Source organism: Metopolophium dirhodum, chromosome 8, assembly GCF_019925205.1.
Source record: "Metopolophium dirhodum isolate CAU chromosome 8, ASM1992520v1, whole genome shotgun sequence".
NCBI lineage: Eukaryota > Metazoa > Arthropoda > Insecta > Hemiptera > Aphididae > Metopolophium > Metopolophium dirhodum.
In genome coordinates, this window is record NC_083567.1 from 31,262,183 (window position 1) to 31,290,141 (window position 27,959).

General features: G+C 35.2%; 1 protein-coding gene and 1 pseudogene across 5 annotated transcripts in view; one reads left to right on the forward strand and one right to left on the reverse strand.

Moving 5' to 3' along the window:
• The window catches only part of LOC132950053 (puratrophin-1-like), a 183,503-nt gene extending 158,755 nt beyond the window's left edge, over positions 1 to 24,748 (forward strand). For 4 of the 5 annotated variants that reach the window (XM_061021248.1, XM_061021249.1, XM_061021252.1 and 1 more), the window contains 10 exons: positions 15,742 to 15,918; positions 18,342 to 18,518; positions 18,615 to 18,925; positions 19,674 to 19,823; positions 19,916 to 20,165; positions 20,326 to 20,415; positions 20,535 to 20,891; positions 21,102 to 21,315; positions 21,520 to 21,636; positions 22,183 to 24,748. In XM_061021248.1, coding sequence (XP_060877231.1) covers positions 15,742 to 15,918; positions 18,342 to 18,518; positions 18,615 to 18,925; positions 19,674 to 19,823; positions 19,916 to 20,165; positions 20,326 to 20,415; positions 20,535 to 20,891; positions 21,102 to 21,315; positions 21,520 to 21,636; positions 22,183 to 22,592 — 2,253 coding nt within the window. In that variant the 3' untranslated portion in view covers positions 22,593 to 24,748. The remainder of the gene's footprint in view (positions 1 to 15,741; positions 15,919 to 18,341; positions 18,519 to 18,614; positions 18,926 to 19,673; positions 19,824 to 19,915; positions 20,166 to 20,325; positions 20,416 to 20,534; positions 20,892 to 21,101; positions 21,316 to 21,519; positions 21,637 to 22,182) is intronic. The other variant, XM_061021250.1, reaches the window with a different exon arrangement.
• LOC132950571 (uncharacterized) lies at positions 10,037 to 10,761 on the reverse strand (annotated as a pseudogene).
• Positions 24,749 to 27,959: the final 3,211 nt, after the last annotated feature.

A 27,959-nucleotide genomic window follows, 5' to 3' on the forward strand; every position in this document is an offset into this window, starting at 1 on the left:
ACATTTTATAATCGCGTACAACTTAAAAATAAGTTCACAAAGCAATCAAAATCATAGTCCTGTCTTTTTGAAACCCGACTACCCGACTACTTGAAAGTATAAAACTACAATAATTATTATCGATATTATTAAGTATGTACGTTGTGTATGTTGTGATTGATTAACGTTATGGTCGAGGTGCAAACTGCTAAGCGCCAAAGCTGGAGCTGGACAACTCATATAGTGACTAGAAATGTCGTGATGGAAACAATCCGTCTTGCAATAAATAATATAATAACCGAAATATAAACCGTTATTTTTAAAAAATGTTTTTTCCAATACACTGTATATACTTATACAAAACCAAAGTATGACTTCATGATAATAATATTTTAAATCGCCCTCGGCGACCACGACGGTCATTGTCTAAAAAGCCCTAAACATATATATATCTAATATACTCACATGTGATCATTTCACATGTGGCCCGTCTATTCTTTGGGCATTTCATACATTTCCGGGGTGGTGGAAAAACGCCGAGTTTTCTAATTTTTTTTCCGTAATACGTGCATATAGAATAAATATAACTTACAATATATTGATATGTATCGTAATAATAATATTTGAACGCCGCGAATGAAAACCGATTGCGGTCGCCGCACATCAGCCTTCGGATCGCCATTCGAAAAAATAAAAACAGATCGTTTCACAAACACTTGAATATTCCGTATACGGCGTGTACGAGCGGGCGTTCGTCTACGCCCTTTCGGGTTACCAAACGTCCTTGTCCCGAACTGTGGTAGCGGCGACGCTTCGAGGTGTCACGAACCCGTCGCCGGACCCGCGACGCCTATATAATATTGTTTTATAACGTCCTCCGCCGCCGCCGCCGCCGCGCGTATAAATAGCGATTTACAATATCGGTATGGGTACACCTATATATTATGTCGGAGTTGTGTATGGGGAAAATAAAAAAAAAAAAACGCGTTGATATTATAATTTTAATTAATTTATATTTTATACAATAAAATAGGCACAAATATAATATATATATAGGTACGGGCGCGCATATCACGATAAAATATATATTGCGATACGGCGGCAACGACGGCCGTCTGTCGACACATTAATTGTGTATGATAATGTTATAATTGCACGACCCGGTAATGCTCAGAGACCGGCCGCAGCTCTTGGACTTTTTTCTCCGAGGTGTAAAACAACCAACCAGTGGAGCTGCAAAAGTCAGAAATGTCGAGTTTAAAAAAAAAAAAAAAGAAAAAATGATAATAATCACGAAACGAATTTTATATGATATGACTCCGTGGTTGTCCGAGAACCGCTGAAATAGACAATATATTTAATATAGGTACCTATACCTATGACACTTTTTAAGAACGTGTTGTTATTATACGATTTTTTTTCTATGCGTTAAATTCGATCATATATAATATCAAAAAAATCGTTCGTGTCCGCTAAATAAGCAAAAAAAAAAAAAAATGAATATATTCTTTCCACAGCGGCCGATTTTTTTGCCCACGCCGCTCTCGTTTTTATAATGTTGTATTGTCATTATTAATTATGCCGATAACGATATTATAAACATTATAACATTTGCCCATTCTTCAATCTATATTAAATCGCATATTATAATCCTACCATCTCACACGCATTTTCTGGTCGTTTCGCGAAGCGACAAAATATGATAATGTCGATAATAACAATATATTACCCATTATATTATATCATTATTTCTTTTTCTTCGCGGTGTCATGGTGTGAAATCATAATAATAGCCTCCCTATACACGTGAATATTGTACATTGTGGACAGTACACACCATACACACACACACACACACACACGCACACACGCACACATTTACTTGGCTATACTTATATATAATATTATATATGTATATATCGTATACGGCCATAAGTAAAATATTATATACATATAATATGTGTGTCTGCGTATACATGTATAATGGTCGTCTGTCCACCACACCGTCGTCGTTGCGTCGTCAAACTCCTATACTTTATAATAATGCCTCATGTACCTATATATATATACGGTACATATGATATCATGCTCCGATAAAAATATTATATTATTTCCTCAGACGACGACGTTGCAGGCTTTTCGAAAAAAAAAAAAAAACGCATTGTGTCCGTAACGTTCAATGCCGGGACGTGCATTGCGAATTTGTGTGTCCAAATGTATGTATGAGAAAGGTATACGTATAGAGGTACATTATATTAGGTACACACGCATATACGCGATATTATTATACATTATACGTGTAGGTATACGTTTTTCATGCGACACGACATGTAAAATTGTTTTCGATGTTACATGTACGCACATTAATATTGTGCGAGAAAAAAAAATAAACCGTTTGGGTGTAAGTATACTACCTACCCAATCGAACGGTATTTTCAGATTAAAATGCTACCCACTATTTTCGATTGATTATTTCGCGAAAAACCTATACCACTAGGCGAGATATGAAAATGAACCAGAAAACTTTAAACATTTTATTCTAACATAATGATTGTAGTATTGTATACACCACGTCTATAATTGTGCTATTCATATTCTCGTACATATTATATTATATTTAAATCGTATACATATAGTAAGTACGTAATACCTCAGTAATGACTTACTGAAACAAACTTTGAACGATAAGCGTTGTGATATTATGTGCATGTAAAAAAAACACAATAATACATACAAAGTTCGTAATTCCGATAAAGAAAAAAAATGATGCATTCGTTAGGTGTTTACGAGCAAATATTAAACGATCGACGTTCCGCGATATTGAACGGATATTTTGTACCTGCAGGTGCCTTTTACCGCCTACTGAACGAAATCGATTAACTCGACGGCGATTGAATATTATGGCCTTATCGAATGATTAATAACGATATCATCGTGTAGTATGGGTTGTAGGTATGCCTAACTACCTACCTTATACCCATATGCAGAAGAACTGCAACTCGCCGGGCGTTGAACGCAATATTATTTTATCCGATATGTTCGGTTTGACGGTATATAATATGATGATGATGATAATTATACATTTCAGTACGAACCCGAGTCAGATGCGGGTACATGTGCACTTTACATATTATTTTACTTTGCTGTTGCGCGATGTCTTCTCGCGGCTAATCCAACATCTTTATATTCAACACTAAACCCGTATACCTATATCGATCGGCGATGACGACACCTGTTGCAATCAACCGAAACCAATCAAAAATTATTACACGACGTATTCTAGGTGATGTTGGATACTGCAGTTTATACCATTGGTCCGCTGCAGTGTATTTCGTTATACGTGCAGTTCACATACAACTTTTACCGTCGATAATTATAATAATGTGTATATGCATCTCGTGTTGAGGTTAAGTCGGAGAAAAAAACAAAATTTTATCTTTGATATATTTATTATTTATACATAGATAAGATACACTCAGCAATAACGCGGAACCTTGAAAAAAAAATTCTTTACTTGTACGTATATAGGTAGGTAAGTAGGTAGTACATATTATATAGTCATACTCGTGCAAACTCTGTGTACACCGTACACGCTATCTATATAAGTCACATGACATTACCACCATGAAGTAAATAAAACAACATTATTGTGTATGAAAAAAATGAAAAATAAAATCCCGCATATATTTTAAATTCTCGGTTTGTCCGATATTAAACTTATATTGTGATCGATTCCATCCGATCGAAATCGCATGACAATCGTATAATATTCAATAACGTTTACACGTAATAAGTACCTACCTTATTATTATGCATACAATAATTAATGTGCCATTATAGTATATTATAATAATATGTTAGCGCAAACTTTGTTTACACGCTGTCGCGTAAGTCGCATGATATTTAAACGTGCCCACATTGGAGCGCTGCGGTTAACCGATTAGCGGTTTTTTTTCGCAGTGCCTATAATATATTGTATACAACCGATTCCATCCGATCGAAATCACATAATATATTATGTTTAATTATAATAACGTGTATACTAAAATATTGCACAAAGGTTGTATACTATATGTGTACAACTAATGTGTGTACACTGTACATATTAATATATATATATATATATATCTATTATAGTAGAACGTATATATTAGGCACGCGTTTTACATCCGTTCGCGGAGGAGTGATTTAGAAAGGATCTTCTATTATATTATTATTATCATTACACTGTCTCTTCGCAAAACTTATTATATTATAATATATTATCATGGTGTACCTACACTATAATATGTGTACGTTACACATACCGCTGGTCGCGATAGAATCGTTTATTTTATGCTCGTCGGAAACACGACGAAGACTATAATATAAGCGCACATTTATTTCGGGTTTTCGTGTTCGTGATCCAAGAGAAAAAGACCTGCGCAGTCTTGCAATTTGGCATCTCCGTATCCGTTCGTATATTTAAGGCGCTCGTGTAATGGCGGCTGCTGGTATACATATTATCATATTATAATGCTAAGCGCGTATATAACTATAGCTGACCCGACAAACGTTGTTTTGCGCGTATAGAATTTTTATTTGCCCGCGAAAAGAATTGCGAGTAAAAATAGCCTCCGAATTTTAAATTGTTGTTGAAAATAATATCATGTGTATTTATTGAAAGAAAAATCTGTATTGCCCGTGCCATTGGAAAAATAGACGCTAATTGCTAATTTTCATCATTCATACTCGGGCTGTTGTTTTTCATTCATAAATAATATGATAATTATTATTAAGTAAACATTTCAACACTTACAATACAATTTATTTTTTATTTTATACATAATAACATACATTATTGTATCGCTTTGTTTAATGTACGCGCAACGCCCGTGCTTATAGAGTGCTTGCATTCTCAATTTAACGATAAGCGCCTCTTTATATATCTATCTATATACATACACCTGCACGATATTCGTTCTTCTGTCGGGTGCAAGGGCGACTTAACTATACACTGCACCTAGGTCACTCTGGTAGTCACTCAGGCGAGTCCGAATCATCCCACTCATATAATAACGAAAACAATTATAATCATATATATCGTCCGCGTGAGAAGCTGTTCTCGCTCAAGTCGATAATCCCTGACGCCGCGTAATAATAATATACGCGTGTATTGTGGAAAAACAAGAAACGCACTGCACGAGCCGTACTATTAATATATTTTCATACCTACGCGTACTCCGCGATAATGATGATGATAATAATGTATGGTGCTGGTACGACTCCGCACAGCATCGGTGGTCCGCGCACGCCTACGATCTGCGCACGTATATGCTGAACACCACCGGTTGATGTCAGTGACCCTCCCGCGACCGTATTATAAGCCATCGGATTCGTAAGCTATCCTCGCACAATGCGATCGCTATTATAGATCACGTGATAAGTGTACGATACATATTATGTTATTATAATGTGCGTTTACCGCCAATATAATTATGTCGTATATAAATTCAGACGATAATAATAATATTATCATCGATGAAAATGGCTAGTCAAATAATAAAAATATAAAGTTGCCCGGAGGGTGCATATATGTGCATTGTGTTATATTACAGCCATCATTAGGTGCAGGCACCTATATCGAGAACTTAATATTATAATATTGCACGTCTTATAAGTTACAACTATTAGGAATCGACAAATCAGACGGTGCGTATAGTAGGCGCTTTGATGGGCTGTATGGGCCATATATTATGGTTGGTTTTTAACATTCCCGATTGTCGCGACGTAACTGCCTTATGCAACGAAGATATCTGCAGCAGTTATTGCGAGTGTCAATAGTTTATGTTATTATAGATCTTGGTAAGACTATAACAATATAATAATATGCGTAAATTATTATGAGTTGGCTTGTTTCCGTATTATATATATTACTGCTGCACGGGGACCACGGTGCCACGGGATCTCAAGCTCGACGATGCCACTGTAACGAAGCGAAACGCAAATCGAGTTTTGACCCGCTGCAGCAGCTCGAAACTGCGGTATTCGCCGAGTGACAGACCCAGACGGTTCTGTTCGCGACACCGTTTATACCCATAGCGGCCACTACACCTGCGACAATATTATTATTTTATGCGTTATTACACCCGCGGTGGACGATTATCGTCGCGGCGATAATATACGTGTCCGAAATTCGGCCTCGATTTTTGACGACAGCGGCGGCGGCGGCGGCGGCGGCTCTCGCGGCAGCTCGTTGTATTATACGCGCGTGTGTAACGGTCCTTATATGGAGAGCAAAACAAACGGCGGCGACGGAGTCGACACAACTACAACACACGCTCAGTGGGACGACGATAACAAGTGCACGCGGCAACAATGGCACCGATACGACGACAAAGTGGACCGAAGACGAGCAGCGAAAACTTCATAATATATTATTATTATTATTATTATTATACCGGCAATAATGGCACATTTGGGACACACCTAGAGATATGTACCTGTGTATATAGGTTTATAATGGTATATATACTTTGTACACTATGTATATAATGTAAACGGTTTTTGGTATTCCAAACGCAGCAGTAGGTTATGCTTATGATATTATTACAATGCACCTATATGTACAAAATAATAAATCGCGTCGCGGCCAGAATAATATAATAATATTATTATTATACGTTCGGTTCGGTGCGTGTTCCCGTTACAAGCGGCATCGGTATACGGGACGGGCGGAGAGCAATAATAATAATAATAATAATAATAACGATTGGAATGAGGAGGAGGGCGCATAAATTTATACGGCGTATATAATACTACACATGTGTAATATTTTATAATATTATATACTCATCCGTCTACTCGGGATTTCTGTAGTCTGAAGATTTTCAGATTTTGGACACGTTTTTTTTTTTCCCCGTTCTCGACGTATATATAATAGGCTCCGTAATATATATAATATATGTATGTGTTATGTGTACATAACCTACCGCTATTTACCGATACATAAATTTCTACATAATATTATGTGTATATTTATATAGGAAGTGCTCGCCAAAGACGCGCCTATATACCTATCACTACACATTAGATATCTATAACACACCGGTTGATTTCGTTTTTTCGACTTAATAATAAATAAATAGTGGCGTGACGGTTGTCGTCGTGGTGTATGTATGTGTAGAGAGTTCGGCAGAAGTACATAACATATTATTGTTGTGCAATAATTGTATCGATTATACGCGATTATTATTATTTAATTGACAACATTTATATATATAATCTAATAGATATCGCGTTTCACATTTCTCATTAGAAAAATAGGAAACGCGCTTTCGGTTATATCTGTAGTCGTCCGACTCGTCCACGATATCGATCGTAATTAATATTAATCGTCACGTCGAGCGTTGATTCCGGACTAATCACGAAGACACGAACATCGAGAACTCCAGTGCACCATTATAATATATATATATTATGTAACCAATAACCATATATAGGTACCGTGTTATTGACTACACAGGCACTGAGGCACTGCAGTGTTATTGACTATAGACGGTCCTGGTGATAAGTGGTGCTTCTTATAGTTTTCACGTACAGATGTTGTCATGTTGAGTGTTGTTGATACATATAATATAATATTATATAAAAGTACGTATATGTACTCGTTGCAGTCTCGCGGTCGCGGATTGCTGACATCGCGTATAGATTCCAGTCGTTTCCATTTATTAATTATTATTTTACTCGAGTAGTTCACACGGCTACGAAAAAACACTGTCGTTGCAAATCGACCGCAGCAGCTGCTGTCGACGGCGATACGCGACAAATACGAACGCTATATAGACGAAACGGACAAAAAATGAGATTCTCTCCACCGAAACCGTCGCGTAAACAAGATTCGGATCACGACGGTCCTCGGCGATTCGTCAAACTCGCCACCACCACTGAAACTTGGTGTGTGTGTTTTTTTTTTTTATTATTAATTTAACATTATACGAAGATCGTGTATAGGCGTTATGATATAAAACACTTCATATAACAATAATGATATTACGACCGCGCGTACCGGTCGACAAACCCATTCGGAATCGTTTATTATTTTAGGATCGTAAAACCGTATAATTTACCACCGGCTGTCTGCGCCCATGATGGTCATGTATATAGGCGTATATTATAGGTGCATGCACGGCCATCGACACGTCTTCAAAACATTTATACAGGTACCTACAACACATCATGTGTACGGTGCGGATGAGCGCTGTACCTGCGGCCCTATATAATATCACGTGAGTTGAGCGCATCGCAGAGCGAGTTTAAAAAGGGTCGCGCGGTATTTTCACTCGTTGTTGACGACGACCCCTGTCCCTGGGGAATCACTGACCCAATTTCGTTCTAATTCTGGTCGAGTTGATTTTTTTTTTACGAGAGCGCACATAACTATGCCGTGCTCGTGCATGATGCAGTAGGTATAGCAGGTATTCGTATTGCCCGCTCCGCGGTAGTCCGGTCGGGGCTGTTGGCACTGCGTCAACAACGTAATCCGATCCAAAGGAATTGATTAACGGTTTGAATTAAAAATAATCACCGATCGGACGCCGCTGTCAGTTGAAAAGCCGACGGTTTTTCAAGCCTAATATTTAATAATAAATCAGTATTAAAAAGGCAGTATTTGCAGCGAACAAAATGTGTCAATCGATTTACATTCTGACAAATAAATGTTCTTACATTCAAATTCCTTATCTACGGTTACTTCTAAAAACCTTTGAGCATTATCGCCTGCAAGTCCACCGCCCAATGTCTGTTTTGCAGTTTTGCACACGTGACAGTTCAAATACCCATCGTGCCCGACAACGGTGATGGAATTTATTTGATCGGTCAGAAAACAAAATATTACATATTATAGGTACTTACTCAGATGTTGTTTCGACGAAAATATCAAAAACGCGTACGCACGGTGGTTTGCCACAGCACATGATGCGTTTTGGAGCGCCTTCGTTTATATAATTAAATGCTGCACCGGTGGTCGCGATGTAATAATAATAATAAATGAAAAAAAACAAAACAAATAAACTCCGTCGTCTCGGCTGCAGCGACGCGGGTGCACAACAGTCTTTTCGCCGGTCCAATCGAATTCGGTTCATTGCGACATGAATTAACCGTTTTTCGACTTGTGTTTTTGTTTTCGATTTTGGAGCATAGATAGGTAATGTTATCTAATCGCGTAGTGTGAACGTCAGTAATAATTCCGACAAACGTTGCGCGAGTTCCAACACAAAAATATTATCGTTTATATCGTCTATGCAGTGCACATTTTAGCTGTGCACAGTATGAAAAAAATATAATATTCGTCGGGCCAACCGGTCGTGCGCTTGCCGCGGTCTTTCGCGTACCCTCCGAGGGACCAAGACGTAAATAGGTACGCTTTTTTGTGATAACCCGAAAAACTCCGACGAGTGGACCGAATAATATTTTATATTATTATCATCACACTATCTCTGGCCGAAATTAAAAAAAATATCGTACGTCGAAACGTTGAGGGGAAGGACGCGTCCAGCGGCGCCGGCAGCAATACAATATTATAATATTAAACACGCGGGTAAGAGCAGAATGAAATAATATTATATTATACAACAATACCATAAACACGCCACGCGTGTAAAAGTACAATATTGCATATAATTATTGTTATTGAAGATAAAAATCATAGAATTATTATCGATTTTTTAAAAGGAATTCCTACAGATGAAATGCTAACACTTTTTTTTTTATCATCATTCATATATTATTTAATACACATGTCAATATTATATACATTTTAATACATTGATACGATACATATTATTATAAATTTAAATTATAAACTATTTATTTATTTATTTTTCAATATTGTAAATTCGGCTCTTAATCGTTTCAGCCGGATCATGAAATTCGGTCAAAAAACTGGGTTTGTAAAAAGGGGATTTTTGGGGACTCACAGCTTGCGGCACGGAGGCTCACATTGTTATAGGGGGGGGGGGGGGTTAAAAGAGGGGAAAATGATACTTTTTGGGGCAGTGGGCCTACGCGCGGAGGTGCTCTCAGTCCGTCATCGCTAGTATCAGCGCGGTTGGAGGCATAGAGTGGCCAGCGGGCTGGTGGACCGATTCGGACGCAGTTCCAATGGTGTCCTGCTGCAGGGTTGTCGGTGGCGGTCCAGTTTGTTGGCCTCTCTTCTTTGCCAAAAATTCCACCATCCTGGCCATGTCCCTTTTTTTTGCCTGGTCATCTGCCCTGTTGATTTTTTTGTTTGTGGCGCAGGAATTCGGGCGGACTTGGCAGCCGGTCCCAGTTTCTTCCCCTCCGGTTTTATCTCGCAGCCTGCAGTTTGCTCGTCGGAGCGACTCTGTCGAAGTGTTGGTGGTGTCAGGATTGTTCGTGGGCGGGCGGGGGACGGGTGTATTGAGGTGTACGTCTGCTGTTCGGTCCTCCCACCCGTGGACGTATGCTGCCCATAAGCCCGGGTCCTGATGAAGTTCTCCCAACGGTATGCGCCTTGTCCTCTCAATCGTTAGGTTAGGTAATATTATACAACCATATGTACCATATTAGGGTATATTAAACCTGGGCTATACGCTAAGTTTAGGTAAGATACGCCAAACTATTGCATTATAAATTATAATATAATATTTATAGGTATACCTACCTCCAATTCCTCTTTTATATTTCGCAGCTCATAATCAGTGGATGGTTTCTTGTACTTTAAAAATACGTAATATGACAACCCGGCGACACCAATAAATGAAATACCAGAAAGAAATTCAATTGATCATCACTTGGCTTAGATAATATTATCATAATTTTTCGTGTCAAGATGATGTCTCCAAAAAGTAAAAACGATGTCTGATTGCATAAGAAAATGCAATAAAATATTATCGCATAATGTGTAAAATATAATAGTATGGATAAAATTCCGCTCGCAATATTATTCGTCTGCGGGCGCCACCGATATACCTACATAATAATATCGTTATTTATTATAATCTAATAATTATGGTACATGATATTTTGCTCGCAGCCCGCCCGCCGATTTACCCACCTACCCATAATATTATGTGTATTGGTACAGCGCGCTCGTGACCGCATCTGCAGGATTTGTCCGGTCCGGTCTCCGTCCGAGCTCCCCCGAACTATTTTATTATTATTATTATTATTATTATTATACACCTATATTATATCCAGTGACCAGAGCATATCTATACCTATACCTATATGTATATCAATATAACGCAAGACGAATATAATAATAACATGTGTGTGTCTGAGCGCCCGTTGACCTTAATAACGCCTAAAGCCGATGCTGTTGGTGCAGCAGCATATACCTATATAGTATAATGTATAATAATAATAATAATATAATATTATAATGTCCGAATGTGTGTTTTGAAACACTGTCCGTACGTTTTTTTATTAATCGACTAGCGTGTGTATAGGTATTAGGTATATACCTACATATTATTATTATTATGTATTGTGCGCGTATAATATGGAAATGGTACAAACCGGTATGATATTATTATTATTATTATTATACCGCGATATACTTTTTATTATTACATTGTGTTACACATTTGTTGTACAATATTGTAACTATACGATATGATATACGACGTGTGTATAATAATATAATATTATTATTATTATTATGAATATCGTGTGTCGTCGGAATGATTTTGTGCTGCAGTCGGTGCGCGTAATAGGTGTATCGGATTTAAGCGAGCGCTCGTGCCTTTCGTTTACTAGTCGCGTGCATTCAATTTAAATATTGTAATCGTTGTGACTTATGATAATATATTATATTATTTTTATGACAATAATGATCATAATACCGTACACGCCTACGTTATCGCGCTATCTATCGGTTTTATCGAAAAAACCATCGAAACGACGACGTCGACTACAACGCTTTTATATAATATACATAACATAATAGTATTATGTCTCGACACATCACATATATATATATATTTATACATTATACGTCTATTTATATATACACATATATTACAATATGTTATACATTTACGTGAACCCTTTGCACGGGATCACCACACTTACATTCATTCGTTCATTCATATTTAGTATATTGCCTACAAAGAGGCGGTCGTTAACCCATGCATTCTATTCGACATAATCCCATACCGAGAGAAAAAAATTTCTTAATCGCTTTTTTTTTTTTTGTTATTAATATTATTATATCACTATTTGTTAGCTTCAGACCAATATTATAATTTAAGCATGCCCGCAATTAGTAATTACACCAGCTGATACGTATGCGGTATAATGCAACTATAAATGACAATCGCCGAAGATCCATTATTTATTCGCACGCCTTTCTGCTTTCACTATCCGTTATCCGATTACGAAACTCGTATGGCTAACAAGATTATTACAGTTTCATACGCCATCGGGTCTAAATTAAATAGTAAAAAAAAAAAAAAGTGTACAACTATGCTATTGTGCAAATTGTGCTATATAGGGTCGAATTCATAATTTTTCTGATGATTTCTATTGATTTTTATTAATTTCAATTTGTTACCAGGATGATTATCCTATTTATCCGTTAGATTTGAAAACGTTAATCGAATACTTTTTTCCGTTACCATAAGTAATACTCATTGAATAAGTCGAAATATTTTAACTAACAAATAACCATTTAGCGCATTATTTAATTATATAATGAGGACTTAAAGGTTCTAAATCAATATATTATACAAGTGTATTATTTAATATATTGTGAACTAAATAGGTTTCATTTACATGATATAATAATAATTATCTAGTCATAACCAAAAATCTTTCTGATATTGTTCTCTGTGTCAACAACAGGATAATTATTTGACACAGTACAATATTATTAATAAAATATATACATAATATATATATATATTTACAACCAAAAGGTACAACTTTTTGGTCCTTCATTGACATTTTTCATACTGTCTTTTTTACCTTAAGTTTTGCTTAGAACAATTTATTCTCCTGAACAATTTGAGAGTTTGAGATAACATTTTTTTCCGGTTCTCAGCCCACCTAAATAAATTAACGTTTCGACAAAGTGTTTAACCAACCCGCGGGTTTGACCTAACCTCACCTCCGTCCAATAGTATTAAAATCGAAAAATCGGGCTCAGCGGGTTTGTACCTAAAGGTAGTAGGTTTCCTCCCACGCAAACACCCAACGAGATATTTTCGGCCGACGCGATTTGCACGCGCCAACCGTTTACTCTCGTCGGTTTCATTTTATATTGAAAAAGAAAACATTCGGTTCGATGAAATCGGCTGCAGCTCATACGAACTCTTCGGGTTTAAAATATAGAATTAAGTTAACTCGACTTTTCACTTTTTCCCCAGCCTTCTATGCTAATCAATGAGTTACCTATTATATATGTATTTATATAGGCTCTAAAACAACACGAATGTCATTAAACGTATTCATAAACACTCATTACCTCATCTCATGTAACCCTCGACAAATACGTGGGTATATTTAGTTCGGAAAAATCTCCAAAACGAATTGGTAGGTATGTCTTACTCACGGCAATTAAATATTCTATAAAATATGCGCGTTTGCGAAATGTCGAACTGGTCTACAACTACTGCTGCAGTCCTAAGTAAAATATTCATCGCTGTTAAACTATGATTAGTCTGTGCGTTATTCACAGGGTAAATAATTTATTTCAATAAGGTGTTGTATTAATATTTTCACACGACCCAAATCTATACGTACGAATATTGTTTGATTTTTTTCTCGCGTGTGTCTATCATTACTGCAACTCATAAATGATACAAAAATATCATATTATATACATAGGTAGATACTAAATACTGATGCGGTATACCATACACTATACTTTTACCACATTGTATACCGTAATTAAAGATTTTTTTTTCTTCAGTTCCCTACTCGCGTATTTAAATTAAAGCTACAAGATGTGCAAGTTTCTACATAACCTAATTCCAAAACTTTTTGACATGATATAATATATAACCGGGCCTGCAGGGGTCGCACATTACACACGAATAATTTCCAACTAATAAAACCGTGCGTAGTGTTATGTTTTGCTGAGTAACGTTGTTTTTGGAGCACTGCACTTAAATGTGCGCAGTTTGCAAAATAGAATTGATTAATCGATTCTTTGTGTGTACCAGCCGTATATAAAACGAGAATTTTTGTTTTCGTCATCGTCGTGCACACTAAAATTTATTTTAAGACATGCTGTATTTAATGTTTAACACATTTAATTACTAATATACATTTCAAAAACGGTATTTAATCTATGTTATGTAGGTTCCGGGAGGTATGTGTGTGTGTGTGTTTACTGTGTAGTTAGCACCCCCACTTTATCCAAATTACACCGGATAGATAAGCTGTATCGCAAATTGTCTATAAGTAATTGTGAGTTGGTTGTCTGGTACTCTGGTATAGTTTGAAAAAAGGGTGGGGGAGGGACTAGTGTAAAGTTAGCTCCAAAGTTGATTTGGTATCGGTTTAGCAGCAGGTTCGCGCGATTTCGATACCGAGGAGTTTCACTAAAACCGCTATTAACCTTGGTATTTGAGTTGTACACATCCGCTGGATTGTCTTCAGTGGAAACCCTCAGTACTGTACCGCTGGCCATTTGGCTCGTATACTGCAGGTATGATATGGTGATGACTTATGTGATTATCTGATACCTGAATAGTAATAACAGTATACCTAAATATAAACAGTCGAGTCTCGATTACTCAAACATCGATGGCTCGAAATCCTCGATAACTAGAATTTTTTTCTTGCCCCTTGAAGCGTTTATGAGTTGTGTTTGAGATACCTATACTATAACTTTAAAAATATATAAGTCTAAATTATTTTTGAATCGATGACTGTATCCGTACAAGAACATAATATACAATGTAGTCAGTCATTTTTTTTTGAATTTAATAATTTGGGTTTTTAATAAGCTAACTATCATAGTATCATACCATAATATAAGATTTCTATTTAGTCTATTGTTCATTTAACCAAGTATTATAATTATTATTGCGAAAAGTGATTGTTGAATTTTCTGGCTTTGTAGATTTTCACAAGACGTATTTTTGTGCAAAATGTGTAGCCTTGTTGAAGGAATTTCATCATATTTGTGTTTTAACAACAAACAATAAAAACAATTTTTAAAATATACTCTCAAACATTTTATTTAGTGTTACAACCAATATGTATGACGTGTATGTTATTAAAACATTGTATGTGTTTACGTCATATAATTATAATATGAAGATGCATTTTATATTTTTTATTTGATTATTTTTCCATTTATTATTACTTTTTACTATCAAATTTCATTTTTTAATAATACATACAAATTATTTTTTGTCATTTCTTAAACGCTAAATTTACATGATTAAACCTTGAAGTAATATCCTAATGGATGTGTGTGCAAATAATTATAATTTATTCTTATGTGTTTCTTTACTGAAACAGAAACTTTAAATTACGTAGCTAATTATTGGATTTTATGTACAAATTGGTCTCACATTATCGAATGATATTCTTAAAAATACTATTATATATGATAATAGCAATAAATAACACCGTTATTGATTAAACAATAATTTGCTTGGGTATAACTATTTTTATTGCATCTAATTATAATATATCATACTGCTAATTAGTTTAAGAACAAAAATGTACCAATATATAATATATATATATATATAATTGTAGCGGTGTAATTAGATTTAATGACATTTCTTATTTTATTTTTCAGCAAAATCTCGACAAGGCTGGAGATTTATTGGAAGAAGCAGGTCAATGTAGCAATGGTACCAGTCTAAAAGATTTGGCCAAATCTCTGAAGCAGCATCTGAGAGGTTTTAGTGATCGCCTCGAAGAGACTCGTGAAAGACTCGAAGACACATCACGCTGTTTTTACTTACTCGATAAAGTAAATATGTTATAATAATATAATTGCATGTATTTAATTTTAGAATTATACGAGTAAATATATATATACTTAAATATTATAAGTATTTGAGGTATAATTATAGTAAATTATTTTAATGGGTTATGAAATTATGAATATAACCCATTTGTTATTAGGTGCGTCGTCTTGGCATCCATAAATTATCCAAACCCCCCTAACATATCTTATTGTTTTGTACCCAATTTGCACCCATTTGTACCCTCCATAAAAAATGTGTACCCCTCTCCCTTTTACGCAAAACCAAATCGCCCGTCCGGGTGCTGTACGACGTCGTCCTGGCACTCGGAACCACCAGAAGTCAACCGATCGATTTCGGACCTATCTCATCTTTTTGCACCCAATTTGTACCCATTTGAACCCTCCCTACATTTTTTCTTACCCCTTTCCCTTTTACACAAAACCGAATCTCACGTCCGGGTGCTGTAAAAACGTCGTCCTGGTACCCGGAACCACCAGGAGTCAACCGATCAATTCCGCACCGATCTCATTTTTTTGTGCCTATTTGAATCCTCCCTAAAAATGTTTGTACCCCTTTCCCTTTTACGCAAAACCAAATACCCCGTCCAGGTGCTGTAACGACGTCGTATTGGCACACAGTGTCTTTATTGGATACGCAGTGCTTGGTGTTTTTCAAAATCAATGTTACCTAAATGTAATAACTCATCGACGGTAGTAATTACATTATATTACTACTGTATACGAGTATATAAGTATATTGTTATTTGACAAAATTACTTTGTTATATTTTACTAAATAAAATGTTCAATTCTCAAGTTTTAATAAAAAATCACGTTTTTTGAAGTATAGAACTACTTTAACTAAAACTGCTGACCAAATATGAACATTAGTTTAAGTTATTTTATTATTTTTTGTCTGTCATGAACTCGAGCAAAATAAAACGATATAGTTTTGGGAGCAACAAATTTAACATTAACGTCTTCAAATGTATATGGAGGTTATGTAAGCGGAATCGAATACATCTCGCTACTGTTGAAGAAAATCTAAAACTAAAAAATTAAAAAACACATCATTGTAAAATTAATACAGTCATTGATCCGCTCAGAATCTAAAATCTAAAATATATCAAATACATTTAAAATTAACATATTAAATCATTATTATTAATTTCGTATTCAGAATTATTCGGAATAAATGATAACCATTGTGTATTTAAACTATAATAATATACTCTAAAAGTTTCATAAATCCACAAATACCTATTATTTTTTAATTACAACAAAATAACTAAAGTTCCAGTGAAGTTATAAGTTAAGTTCCATAAAAGTTAAGTTCCAGTCAAATTAAAGTTAAGTTCGGTATAACTTTTAAAAAAGTTTAGTTCCAGTCAAATTAAAATTAAGTTCCGTATAATTTTTAATAAAGTTAAGTTCCAGTTTCCATTTTCGTTTTTATTAAAGTTAAGTTCCATATAACTTTTAATAAAGTTAAGTTCCAGTTCCATTTTCGTTTTATTTAAGTTAAGTTCTAGTCAAATTAAAGTTAAGTTCCATATAACTTTTAATAAAGTTAAGTTCCAGTTCCATTTTCGTGTTATAAAAGTTAAGTTCCATTAAAGTTGAGTTCCATTCAAATTAAAGTTAAGTTCTAGTCAAATTAAAGTTAAGTTCCAGTTCCATTTTCGTGTTATAAAAGTTAAGTTCCATAAAAGTTAAGTTCTAGTCAAATTAAAGTGAAGTTCCGTATAACTTTTATTAAAGTTAAGTTCCAGTTCCATTTTCGTTTTATTAAAGTTAAGTTCCATTAAAGTTGAGTTCCATACAAATTAAAGTTAAGTTCTAGTCAAATTAAAGTTAAGTTCCATATAACTTTTTTAAAGTTCAGTTCCGTATAAGTCTTATTAAAGTTAAGTTCCGGTCAAAATAGAGTTAAGTTCCATATAAGTTTATTAAAGTTAAGTTAACTTGAGAATTTAAATATAACAAAGTAATTTTATTCACTTCTGGTGGTTCTGGGTGCCAGGACGACGTCGTTACAGCACCCTGACGGCGGATTTGGTTTTGCGTAAAAGGGAGAGGGGTACAAATTTTTTTATGGTGGGGACAAAAGGGCGCAAATCGGGTAAAAAACAATGAGATATTTTAGGGGGGTTTGGACGTTTTATGTGTGCTAAGACGACGCACCTTTTGTTATTGAATATGAGATATAGATAAGAGATCTAGTGAAGTTACAATATACATATATATTATATATAGCTAGGTAATAAAACTTAATATAAAATAGTCAAAAGCGTTATAACAGGATCAGCTGCAGTATATAATATATTGACTGTAAAAATTAAAAATATAAGCTACGTGAATCACTTTTTGAATAATTTGTATAGTTATTTAAAACGTAAATATTAATTTGGTTTATTATTTTCTCAGGCTTACGATTGGGCTTTGGAATGTATGAAGTACATATCCGAAAAGCACGACACACGTAACGTTAAAGAACTGCGAAGATATTTAATGGCACATCCGTCTCCTACTGCTCAACACTTCTCGGAGATGATGATGTTGGCAAACAAGCTCAACAATGATAAACTAATCAAACAGTGCAAGGTAATACCGATCGTGCCATTGTTGTTATTGTTTTCTTTACGTAGTTTGGCAAACAGTGTTTTGAAATGCTATATGGTGTTTTATTTTTGAAAACAGGTGGCCATGGTAAGATGCGAAGAGACCAACGACCAACTGAAGCACCTGTTGGGACCGGAAACATTCCCGACCAGCACTCCCCTGCCACCCAGAAGGACGTCCGCACCGGAGCACCATGCAACAAATGGTAACACGACTGCGGACAATCATCATTGTGGCTGGGTAGGCGTTACGGAAGAGAACTTTTATTGCGAGGCGGACCGGCTCGCGCTCAGTCATATCCCATCCGCCAATTGGACTTACAATGATGAAGAGGACGAGGAAAAACTGAGCTGCTCACACACGACTGAAGGGAGTGATGAAAATAAGAGGTATATATAGTTATATTTTTTAACTAACAACAGGTACACGTTTATCGAAAGAAAAAAATTCGGTTGGTGCAAATTCAATAATATCCAAATCCAATCACTACCTATGAATAGTACGAGTGTATAACGATACATTTTAAACGATATTAGCACCAGGCCTTGGGGACTTCTGGAATATGAATATTTTATTTGGGATACATTGTTTTACAAATATAGGGGGTCTAATAAAAATAATTGAGATTAGGAATCTAAATCTGAAATTGTGTTACGCATATATTATATTTTTTACACATTTTAAGGTTTTCGCTTCTTAGACCATATTTTACTCATTATTTAGATTTTTAGAGCTTTATATGTATTACTATTGACTAAAGTAGAATATTCATATTTTATATATTCACAATATATGAATATACCATATATGAAATTAAAACAACACAATTTAAAGTGTAATTCACAATATTGTTGTATCGGTGGATCCGTGACATATGCTATGAAATAGTAGCAACGCGTAATACTTGTTTCCGAGAAATATTTAATAAATATCTTTGAGTGCCTATATTTAATTTCACTTGTAACGTGTCGTACCATCGTTACACAGATAACAAACGTCATAATATGGTTATCTCGTTAAACTATTAAAAATAAAACAAAAAATTGTTTTTAAGCCAAACTTTTACGGCTTTACAATTTTAACTGAAACTCGATATTTATTTTAAATACCTAATTTATTCCTCGTGTGTACATACAGTAATGAAGAGAGCGACGACACTAATTGTGCCGATCTCGGTTGCAGCAAAAATCAAAGTCTGCCGCCCTTGTCAGTCAACAGTCATCTGCACTACATGTCCAACCTGCAGTTGAACATGGATTGCGGCACGCAGACGCTAAAGTTACAAAAGTGAGTACCGGCCTTGTATAAAAAATAATATTATTTCATATTTTCAACGAAACGAAACAAATTGGTAACGGTGCGTGTGGTGGTTTTCGCAGGACCGTCAAGCTGATCATGAGAGAAATGATACAGACCGAACGGGATTACGTCAAGTCACTGGAATACGTCATAGAGAACTACGTCCCGATGTTGCTCAACGAAGACATACCGCAAGCCCTGCGAGGCCAACGCAACGTCATTTTCGGCAACATTGAGAAAATCTACGAGTTTCACAGCCAACACTTCCTCAAAGAGCTGGAGAGACACGAGAACTGCCCGTTGCAAGTGGGAGAGTCTTTTCTAAAACACGTAAGTACCTATAACATACGCACCTTACAGAAATATAATATTGTGTGAATATTACGATACCGCGGTCGCGGCACTGTTTCGGCTGAACGTATATCGATGTGATAATAATATGATAAATTGTTGATACTAATCGTGTCGTGTTTTTTTGGATTTGGTACAGGAAAAGAAATTTTACTTGTACGCGCTGTATAACAAGAACAAACCGAATTCGGATTCGCTGATGTCCGAATATGGTTCTGCATTCTTTAAGGTTGGTGTGGTGTAGTTATTCTACTGTTTTTTCGTCACTACTGTTGACAAATAGTCATGTGTATATCGCATATTGCTATCTCCGTGTACTCATTTGGCTAATATAATATGGTGTTTCAGGCAAAACAAATAGAACTTCGCGACCGAATGGACTTGGCAAGTTACTTGTTGAAGCCCGTGCAGAGGATGGGCAAGTATGCGCTGTTGTTGCAGCAGCTCATGAAGATGGCCAAAGGTGACACGGAACACCTCCGGCTGGCTGAGAGCATGGTCAGGTTCCAGTTGCGGCACGGCAACGATCTGCTGGCCATGGACTCGCTCCGGGAGTGCGACGTCAACCTGAAGGAGCAGGGCCGACTTTTGCGGCAGAACGAGTTCCTCGTGTGGCAGGGCAAAGGCAAGAAGTGCCTGCGACAGGTGTTCCTGTTCGAGGAGCTCATACTGTTCAGCAAGGCCAGACGATTCCCCGACCAAACGGTGAGTACGCGCGATCGCTGAGAACGGCCAACTCGTGGTCGCCTTTAACCGAGCGCGGTTGTTGAAGCTCACCGGATTCCGCGGGCATACGTATACCTATCATACGTTGCCGTCGCGTTACCTGGTCGACTGTGAGGGTCATTACCAGACGCCGCTTATATAATAATCGAACGGTTATTTCATACGTCGTGTTTTTTTTTTCTGTTACAGAATCTGGACTTGTACGTGTACAAGAACAGTATAAAAACAAGTGACATCGGGTTCACCGCCAAAGTCGGCGATAGCAACACAAAATTCGAAATATGGTTCCGGAAACGCAAGCCGGGCGACACGTACACGTTGGTGTCCATGTCAGAGGACATCAAACAGTCGTGGACCGACGAGTTGTCCAATTTACTGTGGAAACAGGCGCTACGAAACAGAGGTACGTACTGGAACTAGGAATAAGAGTGTTACACGCGTAGCGCTTTTTATCTGAAAACGATTGTTGTATTAACGGTCGGTTTTATATATTGTACCTATATTTTGTGCGTACAATATAATGATGACAAATTACTGTCGCGTACCGCCCGCACCGATATCGGTCAATAATATAATAAAATTATACTCACATTGTTATTCATTGCAGAGGTTAGGCTGGCGGAAATGTCTTCTATGGGAATTGGCAACAAACCCTGTTTGGACATCCGGCCGAGTGCGGATCAAATAAACGATCGATCCATCACGTTCGCGCAGCTCAGTAAAAGTGAGTTCCACTGTTTGATACCTAATAACCATTATAACCCGGTCTGTATAGATGATTAATATACAATATATCGGCTATCTTATACCGAACGGGGCTTCCTTCTGAATACGAATCGTTTAAAATCAAAACGATTTTTTGGACGCCCTCCTCCACGCCCCCTCTTTTTTTAATCAAATTAAATACAACTATTCGACAACCTACAGCAGTGCGCGCCAATAATGCTGCAGTAACAAAATAAAAGTGTTCAGCTTTGTATAGCTTACCTATGCGTACCTATATTATAATACATTGAGTCCACGGTCTGAAAAATCAACCCACGGGCCATATTATTACTGCTTTACTCCACGGTCCGAAGTCTACTGAATTTTTAGATTTATTTTTACCCTCCTATTCGACAATCATATAACATCGAGTTGATCGTAACTCGTTTCGGTCTCGTCCCATTTCCGGACGAAACCGCCGTGACGGTATATAATAATATAATATGTACCGTCGACAAAATTTGACGACCGCCGACGCTAAACACCGGAGTTTTATTTTTTTCAGCTGCCCCAAGGTTCCGGAACTCCATAGTGGCGTTGCCCTCGGACCTGGAGTCGATCGCCAAGCGGCCGCACTCGATCATATCGGTGAGCAGCAGCAGCGCGGGCAGCAGTAACAGCAGCAGTGGCAGCAGCAGCAGCGGGGCCAGCTGTCGGAGTAGCGAGGGCGCCCGGCAGACCAGTCAGTGTTCCAGCCAGTCGACCGAGAGCGGCATAGTGGCCGACTGGTACAGCCGGAACAGTCACTCGGGCAGCGTCGCCTCGGACACGCTGTCGTCTCCGCCCGCGACCAACAACAATCACAACAACAACAACAACAACAACAACAGCAGCGGCAAGGGCTCGACGTCCAAGTCCGCGGCCACTGCCGCCGCGTCGGACTCGACCTCCGCGCGGCTTTCGGTCAAACTGTAAGGCGATGACTATTATATTTTTGGTGCCAATGCCGCCGCCGAGACAGACATACAGAGACACTTACTTATATTATAATAATTATTATATTATGTGCAAATCATATTAATATTATGTTATATTATTATTATTATTATTATTATTATTATTACGTCACTCGTCGACCTATTAATATTTTTGCCGTCGACACGATAATATTATTATCATAATATAATATAATGTTATTATAGGTTTTTTAATCGTATTCCCAAAGGAAATCAATAGTTACCGGATCAATCCACATCATTTTTTTTTTCGTCTTCGCCTATTCTCGTGGACGCTCCGCGAGAAACTCCGTTGTTATTATTTTTATTCTAGTTTTTTATCTTTAACAAAAAACGATTTGGATTCTATAATATTATTATTTTTCATGATGATGACGATATTGTATAGTTATTATATTTACACGTAGATACACGTACCTTTTTGTTTAAGGTTTATTTAAGATAAATATTTATTGTTATTATTATATTATTATTATTCATTACAATAATTTTATTATTGTAATCGGTACGAGCGTATCGGACTCTTATAAAATGTTTTCGGTCCGGTACGGTCTGTGTGCTGTAATAGTTATATTTTATGTGTTGAGAGATAATCTAGACCACGACGCCTAATATTATTATTATTATTATATTTCTATTAGATATATATCTATATATTTATACGTTTAACATAAAATATAATATGTATAAATATATAGATATATATGTATACTCAAAAATAGATCTCCTTCGACTTTCTTACTTGAATCTATCCACTGCAGAGAATAAACAATGTGTGTTTTACTTAACATTTCAAATTATCATTATTATTATTATTATTATTATTATATCATAATTGTTGCTCAAATTTAACACAAAACTTAACTATGAATGTCTCGATTTTTCAAACAGTTTTAAAAAATATAATGTAATTTGCATGCATGTATGTTTAATTATATATATTATGAACAATTAGTAGCATACTTAGACTATTTAAATCTTAAACGTAAATGGTTTTAAATATAAACTGTTGTTTTTTTAAAAAAAATTTCCGATTGGGAAGTATCTTTGGTATTCATTTGATTTTTTTTTAAATAGTTCTAAAATTATTCTGTAAATGATCTATTTGAACACCGAACCGAAATGGTTAAGTCTGTAATCCCATCGGTTTAACTTCGGCGTTCCATCGACAAACTTAACAGTTTATATATAAAATGTTTTCATTTAAGGCATATGAATGTTTGTTGTGCATTTCTTTTTTAGTTTTGTATATTATATTAAACTGTCATAATAATATGATAGTAATATATCTATGTAGTACCTATCTATTTAATAACTATTTATTTATTTATTTTTCATCAATTCAATCTATTAATGACAAAAACAATAAAGTTTTCACATGTAAAATAGTACAATATATTTTTGCAAGCAGACCTGCACTCGATTATAGTATTAAGATATATTGCATATTAAGCATGTACTTATTAGTATAATATTGTAGTGAGTATTGGGAAAAAAATACTATTTTTAATAATTTTTATTTGTGAATTTTTTTCTTTTTTCTTTTTTTTATATTATGTAGCCAGTTTAAAAGTATTAAAGTAAGTTTGAATGATTTTACTCATGAATGTCATTTTAATAATCATAATTTTTGTTAGGCGTATTACAGAACTGATTTTACAGGGTGTCATTAACGGCATTATAGAAATGCCGGCATTAAATTTGTCTATGAAAAATAAATACTAATTTAAAAATATATAAATAATATGTTATGTTAACGTGATGTTGAACGTGCCTTAATCACCCAAATATAAATAATAAAGACTTGAACACGTACGTCTGAATTAAATAGTAGTTTTACTTATTATTTTAGTATTATTTTTTACGTTATAATATTTTATAAAATAATAGAATAATGACGACATTTTACGTGTTTTTCTATCATTATGATTATTATTATTGTATTTGTACCAAAACCTAACACTAAGCTTTGTATTTATAATTATATAGATAACTATTCTAAGTTTAGATTGTAAAGTTCCAGTTTCAATCAAAATCAATTATGAATTTTTTTTTTATAATATTGTTTTAAAATTATAATTTTTTTATAATACAAATAAATCATTTTGTTTTAACTTTTGAATGTTTTCTGTATTCTTTATGTAGTTTGTATAATATGGTATATTATAAAATTATTAACTACACCTCTCTTTAAACGCCTATACATTATTATTAGAAAAGAACCTAATACCATTTATTATAAATACTTACAATTACTTATATTAGTTATTATTCATACCTATGCAGTAATGTATAGTATTTTTTGGGCTGGATATAAAATTTTTCACTCTGGCACTAAGCGAACTTCTTCTCACTGTTCAGTTGCCATGGCAATCAAATAATAACTATAGGTAGTGAACAATTATATCGATATAAATAGTTACATAGGTATAATACCTACATAGATTAATTATTTTTTTTTTTAATTGATCTTGAGCCAGGCAGTTGAGGCCATTAGCTATTCTTAGTTTTACTGTAGGTTATTAAGTCGGTAGGGGGAGGAACACGTGTGTGTTTTGTTTGGCAGAATTTTTGATTGGGCACCCGTAGGTATCTGTCATGCCCGGGTGGGGGGATGGCGGCACTTGTTCTCCGGACACCGTGACTTGCACGGAGAAAAATACCGCCCAATGGTCGAGGATCGAACTCGGACCGGCTGTGCCGAATCCGTCGCGTTAGACCGCTCGGCCACCTCGTCTCCCAGATTAATTATTATTCGATATCTTCTTTACGAATACATAATATTATATATATTTATATATGATTCAATGTTAACTGTACAGCGGAGATAAAATTGTTTAGTGCTTCTCCAATACGAAACGGTTAGAATTGATGCACATAATAAATACACTATGGATACAGTGTATGGTTTCTTCCGTTATCGACGATTATCAACAACTATCGAATATTATCGACGTATATATAATTGTAGTACCCCTACGATCTTCGCAATTATTTACAAATGTCATTGCTTTTACCTACATGTTACATTACTATATTTTATACATACCACAACATATATTGCTTAAAAATTAAAACCAATGGTTTCCAAACTTTTTTTGGCGGAAACGGGAATCGTACCTTTTTCGTTTTCGGCGGAAAAGGGCCATGGCGAAAATGGCCAATATTATTTTGGCGGAAACGGGTAACTACCCTCATGCAGGGGCGTCATATGGGGGGGGGGGGGGTGCAGGGTGTACGTATGCACCACATTTTTTTTAAAATGCCTTCCTTGGCCTGCCAACAATAAAAATAAGCTCCGATATACCTAACTGTTTAATATTAAATATATTTTATATTTTTTCAGTATTAAAAAAAAAAAGGTGGATAAGTGGATGTCGCTCTGCTGTACGGTAGGTTACAAGTGGGTCACTGTAATGGATGGTGTTAAATTTGAATTCAATGATAAAATATCATTGTATAAGAAAAACGATTCTGAGCGAAAACGGTCAGTCAGCCTATGATTTTACCAAGTATATTTGATGATATTATTGTGAATAAAGTAATTTATATATAACCTATTTACGTGGAGCCTTGTTTTAAATTTTCAATCTTTAGCCATAAAAGTTAAAAATTTATAAATCTTTAACTACAAAATAATTAATAAATTATAAATTTGATAAATGTTGTCAAAATTTGAACTTTAAATGCTTATAAAAAAAAATTGTGAAATATTTTTAATATTTTTCAACTGCTATTAGAACGATATATCAGGAGCCTTATATTAAATTTTCACGCTTTTTTACCCAACAAATAAAAATTTATTGTTATTTATAGAAAAAAAAACTAAAAAAATTGAAAACTGACAATGTCCGTAAACAGCTCAAAAAGAGTCAAAATATTTTCAACATTTTATGGTGTATAGAAAATGCTAATATGAACATTCAGTCAAAATTTCATGTCCCTACGGTCATTTGTTTTAGATTTACACCAAAAACCAAAATCGATTTTCTCGAAAACAGATTTTGCGTAAAAATTCCCGTTTTTTCTTAATTTTTCTTTCGTTTTTCACGTCGCTTGTGAAAACTACTGGGAAATTTTTACTTTTGACCCCCCAAAGTACCAACTAGATTCACTTTCCTATCAGAAAAGTTACTATTGAAGAAAATCCAAGCACTTTTACTGTCCTAAAAGGTGATGACAGACACAAAAATAAAAAAATAAAAAATAAAAAAAAATAAAAAAAAATAAAAAAAAAAAAACACACATCATTGTAGAATCAATACATTCATCGCTTCGCTCAGAATCTAAAACACACATCATTGTAGAATCAATACATTCATCGCTTCGCTCAGAATCTAAAATGTACTGTACTAATTTTTAATTTCCAAGAATTTTTGATGTGATTTTGTGGTCCCACAATATTATAAACGATAAAATTATAACACAAACATTGCGAAGAAAGATACCAATAAAATAAATTTCTGGTTTTATTAAGCTAACCATATTATTATATAGGTATTTTAAGTATGCAGGGATAAAAAATATGTAGGTTAGGTATTTTATCGTAAATGTGATTTATACCCATATATTTATTTACCAAGTGTAAATCAAAGCTGGGCACTAACTAGTTAGAAAGTTAAAGTTAAGTTAGAAAGTTACTTTTTAAGTTACTTTTTAACTTAGGTAACTAGTTAGTTTTAATTCATATTAACTTTGTAACTTAACTAGTTGAATTTAATATGTAAAATAGTCTAATCTAACTCGTTAGAAAAAAAACTAACTAGTTATTATTATTATTTTTATTTCATTCCAAAATTCCAAAATGTTCCTCAATCATGACATTATGGCTATATGCCTGTATAGATTATATTAGCTCATATTATATATTATTAATCATTAGTATTTATAATAATGCACGCATAGGAACCACGGCTTTTCCGGGTAGTCTGTAGAATGTTGATATCTACTAGATATAAATTATAAATAGTATATATACGGGTGGCTTAACCAATTAGTGTAGACACGATACCGAATTTTCGTGGTAGTGTTATCGGTGGTATAAGTTTTTCATACTAATATTAAATAAATTATACAAATATTCTACAGTTTTTGTCTCCACTTAACCCCCCCCCCCCCCTCATCACACCAAAAAAAAAAAAAAAAAAAAATGTGGCCTGGTAATGATCTGAATTGCCTGCAAACATTTTGGCACCAACAAAAAAAAAGTTGAAATGACGCCCCTGTACGCATGTACCTACGAGCAGTGTTTGGAGTTTGGACGACCGGCAGCGTGCCAAACGGTCATACAGACTGCCTGGTTTACGCAAGGAAGAACGGATGCATG